This window comes from Carassius auratus, chromosome 22, assembly GCF_003368295.1.
Source record: "Carassius auratus strain Wakin chromosome 22, ASM336829v1, whole genome shotgun sequence".
NCBI lineage: Eukaryota > Metazoa > Chordata > Actinopteri > Cypriniformes > Cyprinidae > Carassius > Carassius auratus.
The window spans coordinates 24,505,672-24,528,223 of NC_039264.1; the positions used below are offsets into that span (position 1 = coordinate 24,505,672).

At 36.5% G+C, this 22,552-nt stretch overlaps 1 protein-coding gene across 5 annotated transcripts in view; it reads left to right on the plus strand.

Annotated features, from left to right (window-relative positions):
* Positions 1-17,534, plus strand: part of nfia (nuclear factor I/A) — a 118,821-nt gene extending 101,287 nt beyond the window's left edge. For 4 of the 5 annotated variants that reach the window (XM_026198363.1, XM_026198365.1, XM_026198366.1 and 1 more), the window contains 5 exons: positions 654-832; positions 1,958-2,123; positions 2,365-2,456; positions 10,201-10,242; positions 13,595-17,534. In XM_026198363.1, coding sequence (XP_026054148.1) covers positions 654-832; positions 1,958-2,123; positions 2,365-2,456; positions 10,201-10,221 — 458 coding nt within the window. In that variant the 3' untranslated portion in view covers positions 10,222-10,242; positions 13,595-17,534. The remainder of the gene's footprint in view (positions 1-653; positions 833-1,957; positions 2,124-2,364; positions 2,457-10,200; positions 10,243-13,594) is intronic. The other variant, XM_026198364.1, reaches the window with a different exon arrangement.
* The last annotated feature ends 5,018 nt before the right edge of the window (positions 17,535-22,552 follow it).

Genomic DNA, 22,552 nt, shown 5'->3' on the forward strand with positions numbered 1-22,552 from the left:
AAACTGTATATGCCTTAATTTCTGAGAAACCCAAAATAAACCTTTCATCCTTACAATTAATTAGAAAAAAAAAAGAAAAAGCTCTTCACACAGGTGGCCAAGTCGCTAGCAAAGGGGCGGCACCTCACATCCCTTTAAACTGAGTTTTGTTCCAGTCTTGTTGTTTTGGACCCCATTATTTTTTTTCAATTATATGTGCAAAAACAGTTGAAACATCTTCAAAATATCATCTAACCCTAATGTCATTCATTTCTGAGAAATCCAAAGGAAACCCCTTCCGTCCTCACAATTAAAGTCTATGTTGTTTCACTGCTCTTCTTCAATATCTGTGAAAGTCAGTCAGTCATACAGATTTGGAACGACATGACGTTGATAGACTTTATTTTTGTCCATCACAGACAAAGTTTCAAAACAGTGCCCATCCTCACTAAAATCCCTCTTCGTCCCCTTGTGAGCGTGTGTGTGTGTGGCTATTTTGAACCAGTAAGCCCATAAAAACTCTCCACCTTTGTGTGTCCATCCCCATCTGCATGAGAAGTCCAACCGAGTACAAAACCACCACAACATCCAAACCATTTCTTCCTGCAGTCCCTCTTCTCCATCCTTCTTGTCTGTCGTTTTCTGACCAAGCTCCTCTGTTTGTCTCTTTGCAGCGAGTCCTCACGCCACGCCGTCAAGTCTTCATTTCCCGACGTCGCCAATCATCCAGCAGCCTGGCTCGTACTTCTCCCACCACGCCATCCGCTACCACCCCCAGGAGACGCTCAAGGAGTTTGTCCAACTTGTCTGCCCTGACAGTGGTCAGCAAGCTGGACAGGTGGGCTTCCTTAATGTAAGAAGGAGCATTTTTGTTTACATACACACTTCCATTACTTTCTTATAATGTATTGTATCCATATAGATACCTAGTTGGCTGGATTGTCTTGTTTGTAGTGATTTGTTTTGCTCATTTGTGCAGTTGATGCTAGAAACGTACGTACAACAGAATGGAAAGAAAGATTATTATACGAGAATAGCATGTATACCCCTAAACTTACTTCTCACAAATATGTACATTTCTAGCTACACATGGTCCTAAATAACTTCAGTTCATTCAGGGCATTATATATTGTTTAGGTAAATTACTGTAATGGCAGACAGTATCTAGTATCTTAAAGTAATTGAAGTAGTTAATGTAGACGAGCGAAGTTAACAATAGTGTTCCCTGTACTGACGTTTTTACTGGACATTAAGATGCTTAAATACAGCAAAAAAAATGTAATTAATTATATATTTAATTGTATTTATTACCATATTATAAATAAATATTATGTATATATTATAAAAGTGATTTTTGAAGTCTCAAAACAAAACCAAAAACTTGTATACAGTATGTTAACAATATTTAACGTTTAGCCCTTTAAACTAAAAATTACTTGAAAACACTATATATATATATATATATATTGTGATTAATTGCATCCAAAATAACAGTTTGTTTATAAATGAAGAATATATATATATATATATATATATATATATACACACACACACAGCACAAATACATATTATGTAAACACAAACTTTTATTTTGGATGCAATTAATTACGATTAATTGATTAGCCTGCACTATATGTTTTTATATATATGTGTGTGTGTGTTTGTGTGCGTGTGTGTGTGTGTCTGTGTGTGTGTCAGTATACATAATATGTATATATATTCTCAAAACTGTAAATGTGAAAATGTGATCTAGAAATCCCAGTCCTTTTGAGTGTTTGACCCAGCTCTGGGTCATAGATTATGAACGGTGAAGTGCACACAGCAGCAGATTTCTTTATGGCTAGGAGCAGGGAAAAATTGCTGAGCACGTTCTCCTGACGTGCACGCGTGCGATACCTCTGTTGTGCCTGCTGGTCATACGTGTCCGGAAGTTGATATTTTTTTCTCTCTCTCTTTTTTCTGTCCTTTTTCTACCCAGCCCAACGGGAGCAGTCAAGGGAAGGTGCACAACCCGTTCCTGCCCACCCCCATGTTGCCTCCTCCTCCGCCTCCCCCGATGGCGCGACCCGTGCCCCTGCCCGTGCCAGACTCCAAACCTCCCTCCACCTCCACCGAGGGAGGCGGCAACTCCCCCACCTCGCCAAGTGAGTACTTCGGCCCATCACCTGCCTTCACACACACTCAACACTTGATCCCAAACGTAAAGTATCTCCGGTTTCCCAAGCATGTGAAAGCTTATCTTCAGTGTTTTTCATAATGAATAGAATTTCCCATCAAACATGCGCAGTGTCCGTATCAAGCTTTCCTCTCAACAGCTGTACGGCTCCCGATACAATATTGATATTCATTTTGTGTGTGTGTGTGTGTGTGTTTAATTCACCACAGCCTACTCCACACCGAGCACGTCTCCCGCTCAGCGCTTTGTCAGCGTGGGCCCCAGAGACCCCAGCTTTGTAAATATCCCTCAGCAGCCTCAGGTGAGTACACATGCACAGATCCGCCGAATCCCTGAAAGTCCATCAAGAGTGCTTGTTGTCTGTCATAATAGGCCTTTCAGCTCATATAACTCCCTCGCTCGCTGTGAGAGCTCCTAGCTGATTTATTGTGTGTAATTGGCATGTTCAGACTCGGATTCAACGGCACGGTGGCCACAGCCTTGATTTATTTATACCCCTCACACACGTGTACAATCGCTTGCGTGCTACAGATTAGTCGTCATATGGTACAATTTATAATTTAGCGGCCAAATACAACATTTGCCACTTTGAGGTTGTCCAGATCAGCCAATAACTGTTAAAACGTTATTCAACTTTTACTCAAGCAGAAACAATTTGTAATGACGTCACACATCACATCAGCGAATCCACACCATTTTAAATAGGGTTACTTGTAATCGCCAAAGTAATTTCCCAAGTAAGTGTCATGTCAGAAAAAATATTTAGCCACTTCAGCTTTACCTAAAGTGTAATTGCATTAGATAATTGCAAACCAGCTTGCATTTATTTTAAAACTAAAACAACATGAACACAAATTTCAAGAGACATTTTAATATAAAGTAGGTTTCAAGTGATCAAACAATAAATATTATGCTAGTCTGTAGTTATCAGGGGGTGTATAAGGCATTTAAAACTCATATCGCACAACCGCTACCAATAATATATTCATAAATGGACATCAGGATCACCCTGTTAATGTAAATGAACTTGTGTTTGTTTTTACCATCATGTAAATGCCGCCTGTAACCTTAATCGTCACACACACATATCTACAGTGACAAATACAGCCTGTACTGCCACCTGCAAAAAAAGAGCATGTTACCTCTGTAAATGCAGCTATAACACACCAACAACACACTCACACACAGCTGAGAAAATACCATGCTCGTAGAGAAACACTCAAGACTGGATTGGATCAGATTGTGTGTGTGTGTGTGTGATATGTCCGGAGGCCTGCAGCAGCCTCCCATCGATTTATTGACTGTGTCGCAGGCCGCAAGACACACATCCCCCAGTAGAAAGGAGGCAGGTGTTTGTCAGGCTGGTTGGGAGGGGAGCGGGGGGGTGGGGTTGTTATTATTTATTGTTTGTATTTATTTATTACTCCTGCCCGTCTCTGCCTCCCCTTCTCTCTCTCTTTCTCTCTCTCTATCCTTCACTCTTATCACCTTTTCCTCTCTCCCTCCCTTTTTTCTTTAGAGCTCAGGTGGTGCCTAAGGTTCAGGCTTTCTATTTATTTATATATCTATACTTATGATTGCTTTCACTGCTTATCTGTTCTTATGCTTGTTGCCTATTTAGGGGTTGACAACTGGAGTTGTTATAGTAAAAAAAAAAAAAAAATTATATATCTATATATATATATATATATATATATTTATTATTAAAACTAGCTAGCTTTGTGTGTGTGTGTGTTTTTATATTGATTTATATATTAATATTCATTTTTAGTTTTCCTGTAGCTCAATTGGTAGAGCATTGCATTGTCAAGCGAAAGGTTGGGGGTTCGATTCCCCGGGAACACATGATAGGTAAAAATTGTTAGCCTGAATGCGCTGTAAGTCGCTTTGGATAAAAGCGTCTGCTAAATGCATACATTTAATTTAATTTAAAAATTTAATTATTTTTAATGTTTTTGAGTGAAAACATTTGTAAACTATCAATATTTAATAATATTTAATACAATATTTATTACATACTGTATACTTATATTAATAATATAATGTAATAAGTATAATATATCCATATTGTGTGCGTGTGTACATTTTTTATGCTTTAGTTTATTTGTAGTTGATTTTTGTTATTGTTTTGTAAACTTTTTTTTAGAATAACAAATATATATATATATATATATATATATATATATATATATATATATATATAGTTTTTTTTTTTTGTCATACTATTTTTATTTTTATTTTATTTTTATTCTACTTGTTTCAGTACTCTCAAACGATCACTGATCACAAATCAGTTGTTTCAGTATTCTTTTGTTCTGTTCTTCTTTCATGTGATGTTCAAGCCATTTCATTTTAACATCACAAAACAATGTTCTCAAACAAACAATCAGCCTTTGAACACCTTAATCGTTGCAAGCAGGTGCAAAGAAAAACACTTGTTTTGTGCTTTTTGTTGCTTTGCACAGTACTTATTTTAATTCGATACACAGTAACGTAATAATTTTACTATATATCTGAAGTTTTAAAAAACTATGAGGGTTTTTGCGAACAATTTTTTGTCATTCTGTGAAAGCCAGGGTAGATCAGCTGCGAGAGACATCTCCCATCACCCACTGTGTCAGTGAACTCTTTGAGGCTCTGTCTAGCCAGACAGTGATAGGACTGTGAGTTTATATTAAAGCACTCTATGAGTCTCAGACTGGCCATATTGACAAGCCTGTGACCCCACGGCAGGGTTCGGTCGCACCATTTCATTGGCCTCATAAGCTGGTGCGGACCACCCCGGGACGGGCAGGACAAAAGTTACCCGTGGTGGCCAACGTGTTTCAGGGGGTGGGGTACAAAAGAAAGCGAAAGTGACGGGCAGACGAGAATGATGTGACCCTAACTGTAAACATTCCTAGCGGCCCGGCCATGGTAACCAGGCAGAGAGCGAGAGACGGGACAGTATGATGGAGGGGTCTGCCATGGGCGGAGGGGAAGGGAATGAAAGAGAAGGGGGGTGGGAGGGTGGCAGCGCCCTCCGGGGTTTGCTGCCATGGGAGCTGTTGGCGCTCGCCCTCTCAGATGGAGAGGTTGGTACCACATGCAGTGATATACGGATGCGAGGCTGGGACCACGAGTGTCATGCCTGTACAAACAGAGGGGCCATTTTTAAGCCTAAAAGATTTAGAAGGCAACTATAAAAAAAAAATGGTGTATGTGTGTATATATATTTTTTTTCTTTTCTTTTTTTCTTTAGAATTAGTGTTTAATTATGAAAAAATGATAAGCTTAGCTAATTAAAAGATCAAAAAATTCTTAGGAGTGTCGAAATTAATCATTTCTTTGATGCATCACGATGCAGACATTGGACTATTTTGTATCGGTACAGTAGTAGACCATAACTGATTATAACGTGCTGATGCTTTTCGGACGTCATTTGTCGAATACGTGCTTTGTCATGGCAGCATACATTAGGCGTCTTCGACTTGAAGCACCTCTATACAGAATAATCAGTGTATGACATCAAGTACTGCAAGAGCGATAAGTATATGTTTTCATGATTATATATTTAAACCCTGATTTAAACCCTGAAAAAACAGACTCAATCAATTCTGATCAATAAAACAGAAAAACTACAAACACACACACAGGTCTGTAATATGTGTTTAATTGCGCAGCACATAGGGACTGTAGCCTGACCCCAGTCCCGGAGCGGTGCAGATAAAGCAGTGATTCATAAACAGCGTTTTTAATCAGAACACGCTGGGAGGAACTGAGTGTGATGGGAAGAGCAGATAGGCACCGCAATGTGACACACACACACACAGTAAATCGGTCTCATAGAGGCCAAGATGAGAACGCCGGCACCCTTGGCTTTTATTCGCTTCCTATAAACGTTAGCATGCAGGAGAGATAACATCAGTAATTGACTCTTGTCCTCCACGTCAATTTGCCGTAGTTAAGCATCTGCGGAGACGTCCCCACAAACATGCCTAACGATTATTACTCGAATTCATAATAAATGTTCATTCCAGAGACAAAGAAACCTCAAAAGCCTGCAGGGAAGACGATGCCTCCTCAATAGTGTTGTTTAAACAAATTTTCGCCCACGTGCGTTTCCTCCCAAAGCCAGAAGAGGGCACCGTACCAGACTGCCGGACACACAAATTAATTACCCAAGATTGATTTCAGCTCTATGCTCTGTGTCACACCCCAGAAATCACAGGCTGCTGTTTCTGTCAGAGCACATACACACTTCCACAAATCTGAAACGGGAACGGGACGAGCGACCATTTCCCGCACACCTGTGAACATCGCCGCTTCTCCACCGCTGTGATAATAAACAACATGAATATGTTTATATCCCCCTCAGGTGTGAGCTGTTTGTTTGGGGTCGTCTAATGGACTGCTGCGCTCCGTTTTCTTTTTTCCCCCGTAGCGTCTGATGGCAAAATGTAAATAAATAATGTAGTAAATGTCTGCGGGGTCCCACAGGGATCTGTAATACGTGGCTGGGCGGTTTGGGTTTGAGTTGGCTTTTATAAGCACTGCTCTCCAGGCCCAGGCTGGTTTGCATTACATGAGGCTGAATTCCTCTGAGATGACACTCATCCTCAGGCACTTTAGCGCAGCTGCTGACTCAGCACTCCTCCGTCCTGATGAGATTACTCCTGCCATTGACAGCCAGTTAAAGGACCAGACCAAGATTCCCAGGCCCCCGCTTCTGTCGCTTTCTGATCGTCCTTCCTTTATCTCTACCACCTGACTTTCTCATTCCTCTACGCAATCGCTACGACTTGTTTTACTCCCATTTGGTTTTAAAGGGTAGAGCTCTGGCATGTCACTGTTAAATCAAACCTGTGTGATTTAAAAGAGATATTTTGAAGAATGTGCTGGTTGCATGTGAATGAACGAGGACTGAGATTTTCCTAAAAGTGGTACAACGAGTCATCAAGTTTTCTAAAGTGTTGCGATACTTTTGTGAAGAGAATCAGATTGTTATTCACTGACAATCTTTCACTCCATCTTCACTTCTAGTTTAGTTAAGTGAATTATTCACTGGTTTATTGAACTGAATCAAGTGATTCATAAAAAGTCATTCAGTTTATCATTCAGTACAGTTTTGTGAACTTAAAAAAAAATAATGAATTAAATATTTTATTAAAACATTAATATCCTCCTCTATATATAGGTGTAAACTTTTGTGTTCCACCAAATATAAAGTCAGTCATACAGGTTTGAAATGATATGAGTGAATCAAACAGCATTTAGATGTTTGGGTGAACTATCCCTTTAACTGAGTTTCAATCTGTCTCTCAGTCTATTAACCGTTACCGTTGCATTTCATTTCCTTTCTCCTTCCTTTTCCTCCCTCTGAAGTCTTTTTCTGCGTGTCTTACCTTGTATGCCTCCAGCAGATGTGCTGCACTGTGTGTGGCGTGTATTATTTGCATTAGGTTCTTCCCCTCCTCTCACTACATTAATACAGCGTTCACCTTGAAGGCTTTCAAACAGGACACTAAGGCTATTGAGGGGTAGACTACAGCTATCTATCTATCTATTACAACCGCTGACGTACGTCCTTTAAAACCCAGCCCACTCGCGTCGAGAGCTCCCATTCATTTTAACCAATCTATCTATATAAATAATAAATAGACATTATAAATATTTGAAATAAATATAATGCATACAAAACAAATCTTTTTCCAAGTTAAACATATACATTGTGTAAAATCCTGCATATGATTCATTATATTACATTTTCTAAATTGTATACGTTTTTGGTTACGAAGTAGTATCAAAACCTTTTACATCCTTGCATCACTACCAGAATTCAAATGAACTGATTCAAAGTGGTTTCCCATTCTCTTGTGTGTAAGTGTGGTTGTCCCCTACAGCCGACTGAATCACAAACGCCCAAATGAATCGTTAAAAAGAGCCGGTTCAAAATTCATTTGGGAAACGAACGTCTCAAAGCCCCTACAACAGCCCTCTGTGACTTCACGTGGCTAATGCTAACCGCAGGGTACAACGTCATTGTAGTTGTATGGAAATGACTTAATCCCGTACACATCCTTCCCGCCAAAACGAACACAAATGGCCAAGTGTGTTGACTCTGTGTGGGTGGCTTGAAGCTCCATCCAAACAGAGCCTTCAGGAAAAAGAAACGGTCCATTAAGATGCCGCTCTGAGACGATGTTTGTGTGGTTGTTTGAACAGGCCGATGTGTCGTAGAGTCGTATGAAGGGAGTCAGTGATCATGGATCATCTCGCGTGTGGCCCGCGGGACATCTGGCTCTCTCTCGCACCACCGTTTCATTCGTTTTTCTGCTGAATCGTACTTTTCTCTCCCGTTTTCGCTCTCTTCCTGGGCTTTGAGTGTGATTCGGTCTCGTGACAGATGAAGGAGGTTGAATCCCACAGTTTTGGATTTGTCGTTGTTTTTCGCTCTTCCAGATGAACTATCCCACAATGCATCTGTTCTTGTTAGGGAGTGATCCTTTTACACTAGATGTTTTATTCCCGGTACATTTTTACACTGTTCTAGGTTCTGTCACCCCTAATTAAATCTTAACATCATCCATTAGTGGAGAGTCTATAAAACTGATCCGGATGTGTGTGAAATTTTTCTGGCACGGCGTTCCACTTCACCGCAGAGGACATTTGAGGACTTTTCGGAGCTGAGAGCCAATGAAAAGATTCATTAGTGCTGCTCTCTAAGGCAAAATCATCATTATTATTGATAATACTTAGGGTTAGGGATTTGAACAAAGCCATAAATCATAGATCATCCCGCACATCCCGTTTGTTCTAACTTTTTTTTTTTTTTTTACACTTTTATACATAAATCTAAAGGTATCTAAAGAGTAGCACCCTCTACACCACTGAATGTTCAACAGGAAAAGAAAAATGATTTGAATGTTGTTTTTGTCATAGTTAAAATAATTTGATATTTTAATGTTTTTGCATTAATTGTTCACAATTATTTAATGATTTTACTAATACATTATTATTAGTAGTAGTTGTAGTTTTATTATTAGTATTATTATATTCACAGTGCATTTTATTGTTTTACTTAAATATGTTTATGGTTTTTACTAGCAAATTATTGATATTGGTCATAAAATAATAATATAATAATAATCAAAATACATTTTATTGTAGTCATTTGTTAATGTTTTTTTGTATATATTTGTTTTACCACTAAAAAATTATAATGATAATAATTTATTAATATTATTATTGTTATTATTCACAATACATTTTATTGATTTATTTAAATGTTTACGGTTTAAAAAAAATTAGCATTAATATTGTTTTAATAACAATAATAATAATAATAATAATACAATTTTATTGTAGTCTATTGTTATATTAAGTTAACATATTTTATTGTTTATTTAAATTATTTAAGATTTTGATATTTTTTCACCACTAGTATTATTAATTTATTATTTATTCTTATTATTACAAAATATTCATATAACATTAATATTATATTAAAATTTTATTCACAGGCCAGGCTTGTAATTGTTGTTAAATTTATATATATATATATATATATATATATATATATATATATATATATATATATATATATATATATATATATATATATATATTTTATAATTTTTCTTAACTACTACTACTGCTAATAATAATAATAATAATATCCACAATGTGAGTTGGTTGAAGTCTGTTGTTTAATCGCTATTTTAATGTGTTTAGCAATTATTTTTACTGTTAATTATTTACTTAATTATTTAATAAACTTTTATTATTGACAATACTTCGAATTTGTATTTTTATTGTAGCAGAGTAATGATTGTGAACTTGTTTAGCTTGGTGTATTGTGTCAGAAATTGAGCATTAATTAATTACTTTTTGCATGTTTGTTTTTTGTTGCTTTAACAGTTAAATGATCTGTATGTCGTATCATTCCATCTTATGAATATGTAAATGTTAGTTGATCTCCAGCAAGCACCTCTCTAATGTTCCACAGAATATATCAAAGTGAAGTTCTTAACTGATTGATACAAGATTGTTTTCTCTTTATTTAGCTGCGTTCGTTCTGGTTCTGAAAGGCCGGCCGTGTTGCAAACGTAAGAATGACAGCATGTAATTTCACACGTTTTATTGTCTGTCTGTCTGGTTCCCCTCTGTGCTCCTGCGTGCCGCGTATCTGCAGACTAAATCACAGCTGTCAGCACTGCCTCTGCTGTAACATAAGCCCACTGTCCACAGAGTTACGGGACTATCGCAGAGAACCCAACACGACACAATCCTGCTCTCTGAGTCTCCAAAAGTCTTCTCAGGACAGGAGAGGTGGGAGGGGAGGAAAAGTTTGAGAGAGCGGTCGAGTCGATAGACAAAGACACAAGGAAGCTGCACTGCACCGGAGCGCAGAAGTCCAGAGTCAGCAGCTTCTATTGATTAAAAACTAACCTTCCAGTTTCTCCGCTGCGCTTGCGGTGAGCAATAGAATTTAAACGAGCCGTACGCTAGAGCCCATGTCTGGGACATTTCCAACCGGAGTGAAGCCACTCAATCTCACATATCATTTCATTCCTCTTAAATACATTAGATCATCTACTGGATTAACCTGCTGGGGCATTATATGAAGCGTAGATGCTATAATAAACTATTCATGTATTCATTAATATTGCACATTATTATGTTTACATATATTCAAAAATAACCGCAGTTGTAATACATAGATATAATATGTGATATGTATGTATGCATGTGTGTGTATGGATTTATACATGAATGCATAAATGCAGTAACAGTAATGTTTATTAAGTATTATAAGACATTACAATAGATTTATTACGTCTTTTGAATATTTTAAAATTATGTATCATTTGTTTACAGACTTTATATGAAGTGTGTTTGGAGGTATAGTATATAATATTCAATTAAAATTACCTCTTAGGCCTAAAAATAACACTGAATATGGAGCTATGTAAGCGTAGTGCATCATAAAAATATTGTAAATTAATATTAATAATATAGTATTCAAGTATACCTTTAGTAAAAGGTATCATATTGTACATTATAAAAAAATAGAAATATAAATGTAAATAAATCAAATTAAAATATACATTTAGTGTATGCATATGTATATATTGTAAATTATAATAAATATTTTCATATGAGGTATATATATATATATATATATATATATATATATAATTATATATTATGTAATATGACAGAAAAATATATATATATATATATATTTCTATATTCATGTATTTATATAAAATAATACATTATTAAAATAGGTTAAAAAAAGGTACATATTTAGCATGTCAATTTACACACTTTTATATGACACTATAAAAATAATAAATATTTACAAATATTTACACACCTTTATATGACATTATAAAAAAAATTATAAAATAATAAAAAATAAAATTATTTAAAATAAGTAAATATTGAGCATGTCTTCAATATGTTATGTATATATTAAGTTTGTTATATCTGTATATTATGATAATGTATTTATATAAAACCATATTACAGAAAGGTAAAAAATAGAACTATTATATACAATGCATAAAAAATTCTAAATAACTTAATTTAATGCAAAATTATTTTAGTTGAATCGAAGTTTAGTTATAAAAAGTTATCTAAAGTTAGTTTTATAAAGTGTGCAATAATAATAGAAAACAAAAAAACCTGTGAGGGGTGTGCAGTCTTGTTTCGTTATCAGAAGGCAGTCCTTCAGCATTTCACTCTGACTGGCTGGAAACCCCATGGGCTTAATTAATCACGGCTGCTGATTGGTGGCCATCAGTGGGAGGAGCCAGTGAATCACTGAACGCATTGAATCAATAGCTTGTGTATTTGCAGCGCGGGGCGGATCGCATCGCATCGCACGAACAGAACGCCGGCCAGAGAGAGAATAGCAAGAAAGGGAGCAAGGAAAGAGGGAACAGAGAGGGACAGAAAGAAAGAGGGATAAGGGCCTTGCTAATGATAGTCACGTATACGGCTGTCTGGTTGTCCCAGGCAACCAGACATGATGTAACACCAGGATGAACTTGAACTTGGTGGGAGGAGGGAAGCTGGAAATGGGGAGGGAAGAACGGAGGGAAAAAGTGGGCGTAGACCAAACAGCACTTGCTCACTTGCTGAAAACGTGAACAATGGAGCAAAGCAATCAATAAGCCCATTTGAGTGAAGGATTACAGGGGTGCAGCGCACTAACCTCACCACTCCAGTCCACAGATGGCCGTGTGGCGGAAAGAGCTGCAGAGGCATTCAGAGAGAGAGAACAGATGGACAGGAACAGGAAGAGAAACAATGTTGTGGAGCTGAGCCCTCACAGAGTCAAGCACCAGCTTAAGACATCACGCTGATACTAAAGTGACCCCATAAGAAAACAGCAAGCGGTGGATGCTTTTCTGTCTGCTATTATAATACTGATACTATATGAATATGGGGGTAAAAACAAAAGGATTGCAGTCACAACTTTTAGATATTTATTTTATTTTTATGTTTTGTTTTGGGTGGGTTTTGCATTGTGGTGTAGTTTCGAAAGTGTGTATTCAGCCGGAAAAGAAACATACGACAAGACACGATGTTATCCTTTGAGAATTGATTGAATCATGAAAAGTTGTCTTTGTATGACAGGTGGTTGGAGAGGAGGGCTTAAAAATAGATTTTGATTGTAAAACATTTGTTTTGAATTAACATGCACTGTGAATCTTGCAAAGTAACATCAGAAACCTATTAAGAAGGCAAGTAAGGTAAACAGTAAAATGAATATTATTTTACATATTATCAAGCAGCATTTTTAAACAATGTTTTATTAACATTATATATTTATATATTCCAAAAGAGTATATGTAATACATTTTATTAACAAAAATATTATAGCTACTTTTTGTTATGTCTGTTTGATGCTTTTTCACAACAATGACTTTAAATAATCTTATGGGAGTAATTTGTGATTGATTAGATGAATTAATCACAACATCATGTAATTAATTAGAGAAAAAAAATTATTGCTTACCAGCTCTCATATATATATATACATATATATATATATATATATATATATATATATATATATATATATATATATATATATATATACACATACATGTTTATATTTACATTTAGTCATTAAGCAGAAGCTTTTATACAAAGCGACTTACAATAAGGACAATGGAAGCCATCAAAAACAACTATATATATATATATATATATATATACATATATATATATATATATATATATATATATATATATATATATATATATATATATATATATATATATATAATGAATAACCAAAAAAATCACTAAATTACCTAACGTAACACTTGAAAATGATTTTATAGTTCACAGACTGCTGATGGCACTGATTGTTCATTGATACTGTATCATTGAAGTTGCACTCCAGAGCTCACAGATCTGTTCCTCTCTGTGTTGTTGCAGTGGTACCTGGGCTAAAGACTCCCGACACGGACCGGCCGCTCCCGAGGTCACACGACCACCCCCTCTGTCTCCCCTGAGTACGACCCGCAAACATGTACACCAGTCTGAACAGAGAGAAGCCACTTGCTGCCCCAGTACCGGACAGACCCACAGCATGGCTCCAGCAGAACCCCGCCAAGCCCTGGAACAAGAGGAACCGACTCAACGCGCTTACACCCACTTACTATATATCTATATAGTCCATATGTATTCTTCCATATGTATGGTTTACATGCCTATATTCATATATAGTAGCTGTCCAGCTCTTCTGAGGGTGGAGCTCAAAAAAAAAAAAAAAATGAAGAGCTTTGTTTTCTCGGAAACGTGCACGTTTTTTTTTCCCCTTTAGTTTGGTTTTGTTGTGTTTTTTGTTCACCCTCACAGATAGACGAGGAAAACGTAACATGACGCACTCAAAGAGCTTCCCGCTTCTGTGCCTGTGGTCTTAAAGTGAATTTCTAAGGCTTTTCCAACGCAGCCTATGGCCAAGGGTCGCAAACCCACAACCACCCGGAGGTCGGAGCTCTGCCTTTCAATAACTCGTGTTTTGATGGATCAATCCGGTTTTCGTATCGGTGAACGTTGGAGGTTTTGCCTGGGTCAGATATGCCACCAGCTAAAAACCTCTATTGCGTCTGCTGGCCAGGACCATTTCCTCCCCTTTCCACCATCATCACCACCACCACCATCAATACCATGTCAGATCAAGAACTTTCAAGGACTCAACCAAACCCATTGTTTTCAGTTGTTTTTTGTCATTTTGGGGCAGGCGATGAAGAAGTCATGAACGGTGATGTTTGATACCAGGTCATTTTACGGTATGCTAATGGGAGATCTCCCTCCCCATTTGGAGGCATGTTTATATTTTGTGTTTTTCGTACAAAAATCTTTGCGATTCTTTCTACTAAACCCCAGCGGAAGGTCTGTCGCACGCCAAGGGCCAAGTGAAGTTTCGATCTTCCATAAACTTCAAGAAAAGGTTAACCGTGAATACTGAATTGAGGAAAGTGCAATTTTGTTGGGTAGATGTTGGATTGTTAAATATCTTTGTAAGATAGATCGTTGAAGCGATTGTTGAAAAGTATATATATAAATATATATATATTTTTCTTCCTAGTCCATTCACACCTCCAGGACTCTAAAATATCGGGGTACAAAAAAAGAAAAAAAAAAACACGTAAAAATAGAACAAATAGCCTTGTGAGAAATAAGGGGATCTGTAATTGATTTTTCTGTTGTTGTTTTTTATGTGTTTGTTTGTTTGTTCATCAATTGTTAGCATTGTAGAACAAATATCCCTTTAAGAAATATCAACATTTAAACAATCAATTTAGTACATTTCCGAAATGCTAAAGCAAATGTTTTAATTTAACCGAACACATAATGAAATATGTAAGAGAATTAGCCGTTTGTGAAATCATGAATGAAAAAAAGTTAACGCGAGAGGCGAAATACTGAACTAACTTCCTCGTGAACACTTTTGAAAGTGTCGCGCAAAAATGTGAAGATCCAGCTTCCCTTGCATGCAATTATTTTTTGTATTTTGAGTTTTTATTCGTTTTCTGTACGAAACACACACACACATATATATATATATATATATATATATATATATATATACACACACTTACAGTCTCATCCACCTTCATCAAAGCTCAGTAAAGTTTTTTAAAAGATGTAAGAAAATAATCTGCATGTTCTAGTGTTAGTGACAAATTTTTACATAGATTACGTAGAGTTAAAGTAGTGTGAAAAATATTGTAATCCCAACATCAGGCACTTGCCGATCAAGTATTTGTTTGGTCCTTTAAAAAGAGGGTATTTTTACTGCTGTTCTCACAATCAACCAGCTAAACATCTCTCTGACTCTTCTTAGCTTGTCGTCATTTCTATAAAGTCTCCCTTCCTCCTTTATTCTCGTCAGAACAATCACTTTCATACGTACGCACTTCATCGTCCCTTTCCCAACTGCACGAACGATTCCACATCAATGTGCCTTGAGCGATGGTCTAGTTCTGAGTTATTGCACAAGCTGCAATGTGGAGACAATTTTATTCCCGTTTCACCCCACCTCCCACATGTGGTCATTCGGAGAGAGTGAAATTAGTGCTAATTGATAATACACTGTATTACTCTCCATTTAACTACATATCGCTACTTTCGGCCGTCCGTTGCTTCGAAAATCCCATCGTTCACACTTCAGTCAGTTGAAAGTCAATCATTTGCCCAAGAAAATGCGTAACACGAAGGTTGTAGTGTCATCATGCCCTGTTTTCTCTGATTTAACAATAGTGTATTGATATTTATGAATGTTGCTGCAATTTCTAAATGACGACTACTTTTTTTTTTTTCGGTCTTCCTGTATTTTTTTCGTTCCAAGAGATGGATAATGAGGAAAAGATTAATATGCAATACTTGCTTGTACTCATGTAGTCAATTTTTTTTTTTTCACCAAAGTGAGCACTTGACAGGTCAAGCGGCTGAACTTCAGTGTGTTTTTTTTATGCCCATGACACGAGAAAACGCCATTGATCAGCCACACTTGGGTTTCACACAAACAATCATCATTGTTTTCGCATACTTTGTGTTTTATCGATCAATCAATCAAGCCTTAAAAACGAAGAAACTTCCTTTCCATCACAAACACTCAAAATCGAACACGTCCAGGACAAAAAATTATGCCCAGTTTTTGTACATTTTGAAAAGTTCCATGTTATATTAATTGTTTACCTGTTTATTTTCTATTGCATATATCATTTAAGAAAAAACAAATCTAATTATGGGGACAAATTTCCCAGACATATGATGTGATGGTTTAGTAGTTACACTTGTGTGGGGTTTGTTTTTTTTAGCGTGATTTTTTTTTGTCATTGTTCTTGCCTACCCTTTAGAAATGAGTTGGGCATTACTTTCTTAATTGTCTGCACTAAATATAAAATAATGACAATTGTGATAATTGAAAAAAAAAAAAAAGAAAAAAAAATAGCTTCCAGGGCTTAAAAGAGCGAAGGGAAACACGATTGCACGGATTTTTTTGTTTTTTTTTATGTCACAAAAACCTTGTTTCGAGCAGCCTGGCATCTAATCAGTGAGATTGGCTGTATGTGTAAGATAATGACAAAATTGCACCCTTTTTAAAGAAAGAAAAAAAAAGAAAAAGAATTACAAGCAATAGTTTGGGCAGTCTGTTTTGTTCTCGTGTTGTGTGTATGTAATTTAGTTTTTTGGTACAATGTTGGAGAAGACGCGGGAGAAGCGAACAAACCGAATGGATTAGATACGAGAGTTAGTGCGGACGCACCTGAGTATGGGAGATTTGATGTTTGTATATTGTATAGTTTTATTAATTACACTGATTTTAAAGCTGCCCTATTTTATAATGCAGGACTTTTGTAACATTGATTAAATGAGGAAAAACTAGTGTTGTGAATCTTCTGATTGTTTGTATTAAGGCCACATAAATAGAACTGGTTTTGTTTGTCCTCTGGGGAACTGGATTTAAGTTGAAAACGTCCTGTTTCCTGTTTTTCTTCTTTTTTTTTTGCTTTTTGCTTTCCTTTTTGTATGTATTTAAGGACTTATTTCTTCTTTCGATGGTATAGAAGTACTCCTATACTTGAAAAGTGTAGGATGCCGAGGTGAAAACCCCATTGTAAATGGATGTTACAAGTATGCTGTATGTTTTGAAGGTTATTTGTTGCATCAGTGTTGATGAAGCTAAATCTAGATAATTCTGAGGATGTTGGTAAGAAGAGAGCGTTTTTATGCATTTTAAATTTAGTTTTAGGCAGAAGACAATGACATAGACGGCCAAAGGATGCCCCTATTATAAATGCATCTAGGCATCTTTTTGTGTTCACCATTCCATGCAGGAAAATAAACCGCTTGATATGCAACATGATTCTTTTTTCTTTTCAACTTCTTCATCTTTCTTCCACCGCCCACCAGCACACACAGAGACACTCGAGTGACATTAAATGACGGAAAGGTCAGTCACGATGGGCCGTCGATAAAGCCATTCCTCACTCAGTTCTACATTTCATGTGAAAGCGAGGCCCTCAGGTTACATAACTCAAACGAAGATCGCTTTATGGTGGTTTAAAACACTAAAAAAAGACATACAATTACTCAATGCTAGAATTACACAAAATGTTCAAAAATAGGTACATTTTGAGTCCTACGTGTCATCAGCGTTCTCATCCCATTTTTGTCATATTTCAGTTTGGCTTAGGTTAAACTGTCTTTTTTTCGTTCACATGGATTACATAAAATATTACAAATAATTTGTGGCATTTTATCAAAATCTGACCATTCTACAACTTTAGTGTTATTTTAAAGGGATAGTTCACCCAGAAATGGAAATTGTGATAAAAATGTTGATGGTACCCATTGACTTCCATAGTTTAGAAAAACAAATAGTCAATGGCTACCATCGGCTGTTCATAAATTATGACCAGATTTTTATTTTTGGGTGAACTATCCCTTTAATACTTCCATTCAACATAACATCGGTTTCATACTTGTCCTAAAACAGGGTTGAATAAAGGTCCCGCAGGCCTTGACCGTTTTTATGTCCCCACTTTTGTGGGCCTTTCTTATTGTATCACTTAAATTAATTTGAGGCGGGAACAAAGCATTGGATGGTTTAAGGCAGAAATACGGCTTATATCAGGGTACGATTCAATCGTGAGACATTTTAAAGTCTAAAAACCAAAAACAGTATAATTGAATCAAGTATGCGGCCATTCATTGAAATAAAGAACTACAGATTTGACTACAGGTACACATTTGTTTGTTACGCTCAACACCCATGTTTCACTTTCGGGAGTCGATTTGCAAAACTGGGCCTGATGAGGATTCAGGGGCCCATCGTATGGATAAACGTGTTGTCAGCTTCACTATACCATGAATTTAACCCCATCATGCACCAGTGGCGGGGGGCTTAACTGCACCAAACAGTATCATTACAAGGTGCTAAATTTTGCTGATAAAGTGGAGGCTAACAGGAAACGACCCTGCTTTCTGATAGCATAGCAGCGTAATCTGCATGAAAACTATGCACTGACGACACGCTAATCTAATCAGAGTCTGGTACTTGCACCTTTGCCTTCCTCTTTTTTAAGAACTTGTATCGAAATCAAAGGAATAACTGGACTATAAAAGCAAACCAGCATTTTACTTGATGTATTTAAGAAGATCAAATGTAGTGCCTGTTAAAAACTGTATTATATCACTCTCTGAATATCAAACCAGTTAACAGTTTATAATCGTTTGTTTTCTCAACACCACTAGCCTTTTTCTGATTATAGCTGTTCAGTAACCACGCTCTATAAACTGCATGCGCCTCCATAATGAACTGATATAAACACGACTAGATGATCTAACCCAGCTCTGCCACCAGTCAAAATCCTCCAAGATGCTTCTCCATTTACTTGTCCGCCACCAGTTTCACCGTAGTGAAGTCAAGGACGTGATATACGTCTACAAAAGCATGGCGTCCACCTAAATTCTGGCCCATGTCCTGCTGTAGCCCTCAGTATCTCCATTATCTCCAACAACAATCACGAAGGTCTGTGTTTCCTCATGTTCTAACACTCCACAATCGATACTCACTGGAACTGGCGTCTTCTTGCTGTAGATGCAATCCACAGTATCTCTGGAGTTCTCAAGTTTAATACAAAAGGCTCTTTGATGGGGACGAGAATCGTGAAGAACGAATCCGATTCCGTAATGGTTCCTTTAAAGATTCTGTTACTGGTTCTAGGGAATAGATATTTGGAAGAAAGGAAAAGAAATGCAATTCCATTACCAAATGATATAATTTTGAAATTGAATGTATTATTTAATAAATAAATGCAATCTAATAATTGCGCTTAGTTACAAACAACACAATAATACTAAAAAAAATGTAAGTCTGATTTTTTTTTAAATTTATAAAATGTTACTGATAAAATGCATAATGTTTGTTTTTAACCACAAATTATCATTGAAACAACCGGTCAGCAACTACTGTTGCCCATAGTCATTGTACACTATTTGCGCTGTTTTGGTTCACTGATGGGATCCGACTCATTGGAGTTAATCTTTTAGGAATCGAACTACACTGATGTTGAGCTCTATATTTTTGATTCATTAACAGACTTGACTCATAGATTCGTTCATTCGATTATCAGAGTACACTTTTTGGGATTTACAAAAAAGAACGGATTCAAAAAAGTATCTTTTGGGAATCGGACTACACTGGTCGTGCTAAATATTTTTGATTCAAGCCCCGGTTTGAAAAATCATTTGTTCGTGAATCAAATTCCACTAGTTGAGCTATGTTTTTGATTCACTAAAAAGAATCAACTTACATTTAGAGATTAGTAGTGGTGTTACGGTGTCACCGAATAAGTATTGCAGGAAATTGTAGAAATACAATTCTTTGTTGGCAGAAGAATGTATGCGTGAGAACCGTTTACAGAGTTTTAAGAGGTCTTCTAAAGAGATGTTTGACTTCAAGCTAACTAAAGGGTAGGATTCAAATATCGAGTGTGGACTCGAGGGACTCGAAAATAATAGTTTGCATACCAGGACCATCAAATCCAACCCCAAGGAAAAGAGGTCTTCTAGTAATCAGTAATATCCATAAACCAAATCATACAGCAAATGGTTATGATTAAAGTGTTTCCTCTTTGTTTATACTGATTATTAAATATCTTAAGGACATGTTGTACCACATATTTTTGGAAATAGATGTGCTTGTGCGTATAGTCTTAGGACGTTCAACAAAGTTCTGCTAGACCCCTTCTGTTGAAAATGAACCAGCACTGCGGCCCTAATCGTAAAGAAGACAATCGCGGTGGATAGCGTGAAAGATTACACATGAATCTCTGGCGTGAGGTTACAAGACCCCTTCAACCAGCTCCACCACCCCAAATCTTCATGTCCATCATCATCCTTCATACATCTAACCCCATCTTCTGACAAAACAGAACTATTTTATGAAATTTTATGAAAAAGTACGCAAGACGGTTCAGCTGAGCAAGTAGGCAGGTTGTGCGCAAATGTACAACCGTACCAATTCCCCGAAGCGTAAAATAGTTACGAATTGTTATCTCATACCACTCCATCTCACATCGCAGAATCGCCGTATACATACTTAAGTTTTAAATACAATCAAAAAAATAAAAAGTAAAATACAAAAAAAATAAATAAACCTTGTGCCTATAATACATTTCCAGAAGAAAACTTCACGTTGTATTGGTACCAGCTCCATAACTAGTTCCACGGAGCTTCTGTATTTGAGCTGTGAATGACTTTGCTTTTCGGTTCTTACTCTGAACTTTTTCTCCTTGTTTTTACTGTGTGTAGTGACATTGCCCCTTTCTCTTGGAGCCATTAGTGTCCACCTCCATCGACTCAATTACTAAAAGCAAGATGTGCATTTCCTATGCAACGAGAAATGAGAGAAAAAAAAGAAACCGAAATAAAAGACGCTAATGCTGTACACCTCTGTGTCTGGCTTCATTCCTTCGCAGGTTCCAACTCATCGCCGTCAAAACCGCCTGGCTTCTCTTTATACGAGGCGTCCAGAATGAGTTACTGATGTGGATGGTTTGATGAGTACAAAGTGCGCAGTGTGTTGGGAGGCTTTAAGAGATGTTGTGTGTAATCCAGGCACTTTGTGGTTAGTTTGCTGATGCCAGCTGTCTGAGTGCAGATGGAGGCCTGGGCCGCACTGCCGGCGTTCTCTCTCATATGCCGGTGTCTCGTGTTCATGCCTCGTTTGATGTTGAAGTGCCCCGTGGCCTGCTCTCTGAGAGCTGGTTACGGCTCGAGGAAGTGGAATGAAAGCACGCTCAGCACACAAGCTCATCGATACCTTGAGAACGAAATAACATGTAACACTGTGTTTTAATCAGGAAGTGATGAAAACGTTTACTCTGAGAGAATTTATCGCAAATGAACTCTCGCAAAGAGGCGATTCAAATGGGAGTGGTTTCAAACAAGCCGCCTTTATGCTACCATGTCCTAAATGGTTGCCAGAGTTTATGTGTTGTTCTGAGATGATATCTGTTATATCTGCATCAGTGGAATCATAGTAACAGCATCAATAAAGTCATGGGAGATCAGGGTAAAGGTAACTATTTAAAATCAATCAATCAATCAAATTCACTACTATATTACAAATACTGGTTTACTATAAATTTACAACTGTTTCCAGTGTTCATTTCCAGTACTATTGTTTATTTATTAGTAACTATTTCGTAACCAAAACATATTTTTGTATTTAAAATAAAGCTAAAATAAAGCCATAAAAATTTTATGAATGGAATAAAAATGTAATAAGTTTAAAATGTATTGAAACGATAAGGTGAAAAAAAAAGTATTGAAACTGAAAATCTAAACAGAAATGCTGCCTCAGCAACTAGTTTACTTTGAAGTATTAGAATTACTAAAAATAAATAAAATAAAAAAACGAGAATATTAAAAATAGAAAGAAGAAAAAACAACGAATAAAAATGACAAAAGCACATAACATGACTAAAGCTTAAAACTAAAATGAAAAACTAAAGCTAATTTTAAATATTAATAACAACTGTTGTAGTATATAAATAATATAATGCTTTTTATAATATAATAAACTTTTTTAAAATAATTTAACTAAATCTGAGTATTTAGGTTAAAACTGTTACTGAACCAACCCCCCCCCCACACAAATATATATTTGTAAAAAAAAAAAAAAAAAACATTCCAAGATATTACAAACAATGCACTAGATTATGGTTTTAAAGGGGGAGGGGGGTTATTAATTTTAAAAGAGGCTAAAATTAATGACACAAAAAATATTTACAGTAAAGAGCATATTCATATAGAACAATGACAACAGCAAAAAAAAGTATTTATAGAAAATGAACACGGCACATATATTACAGA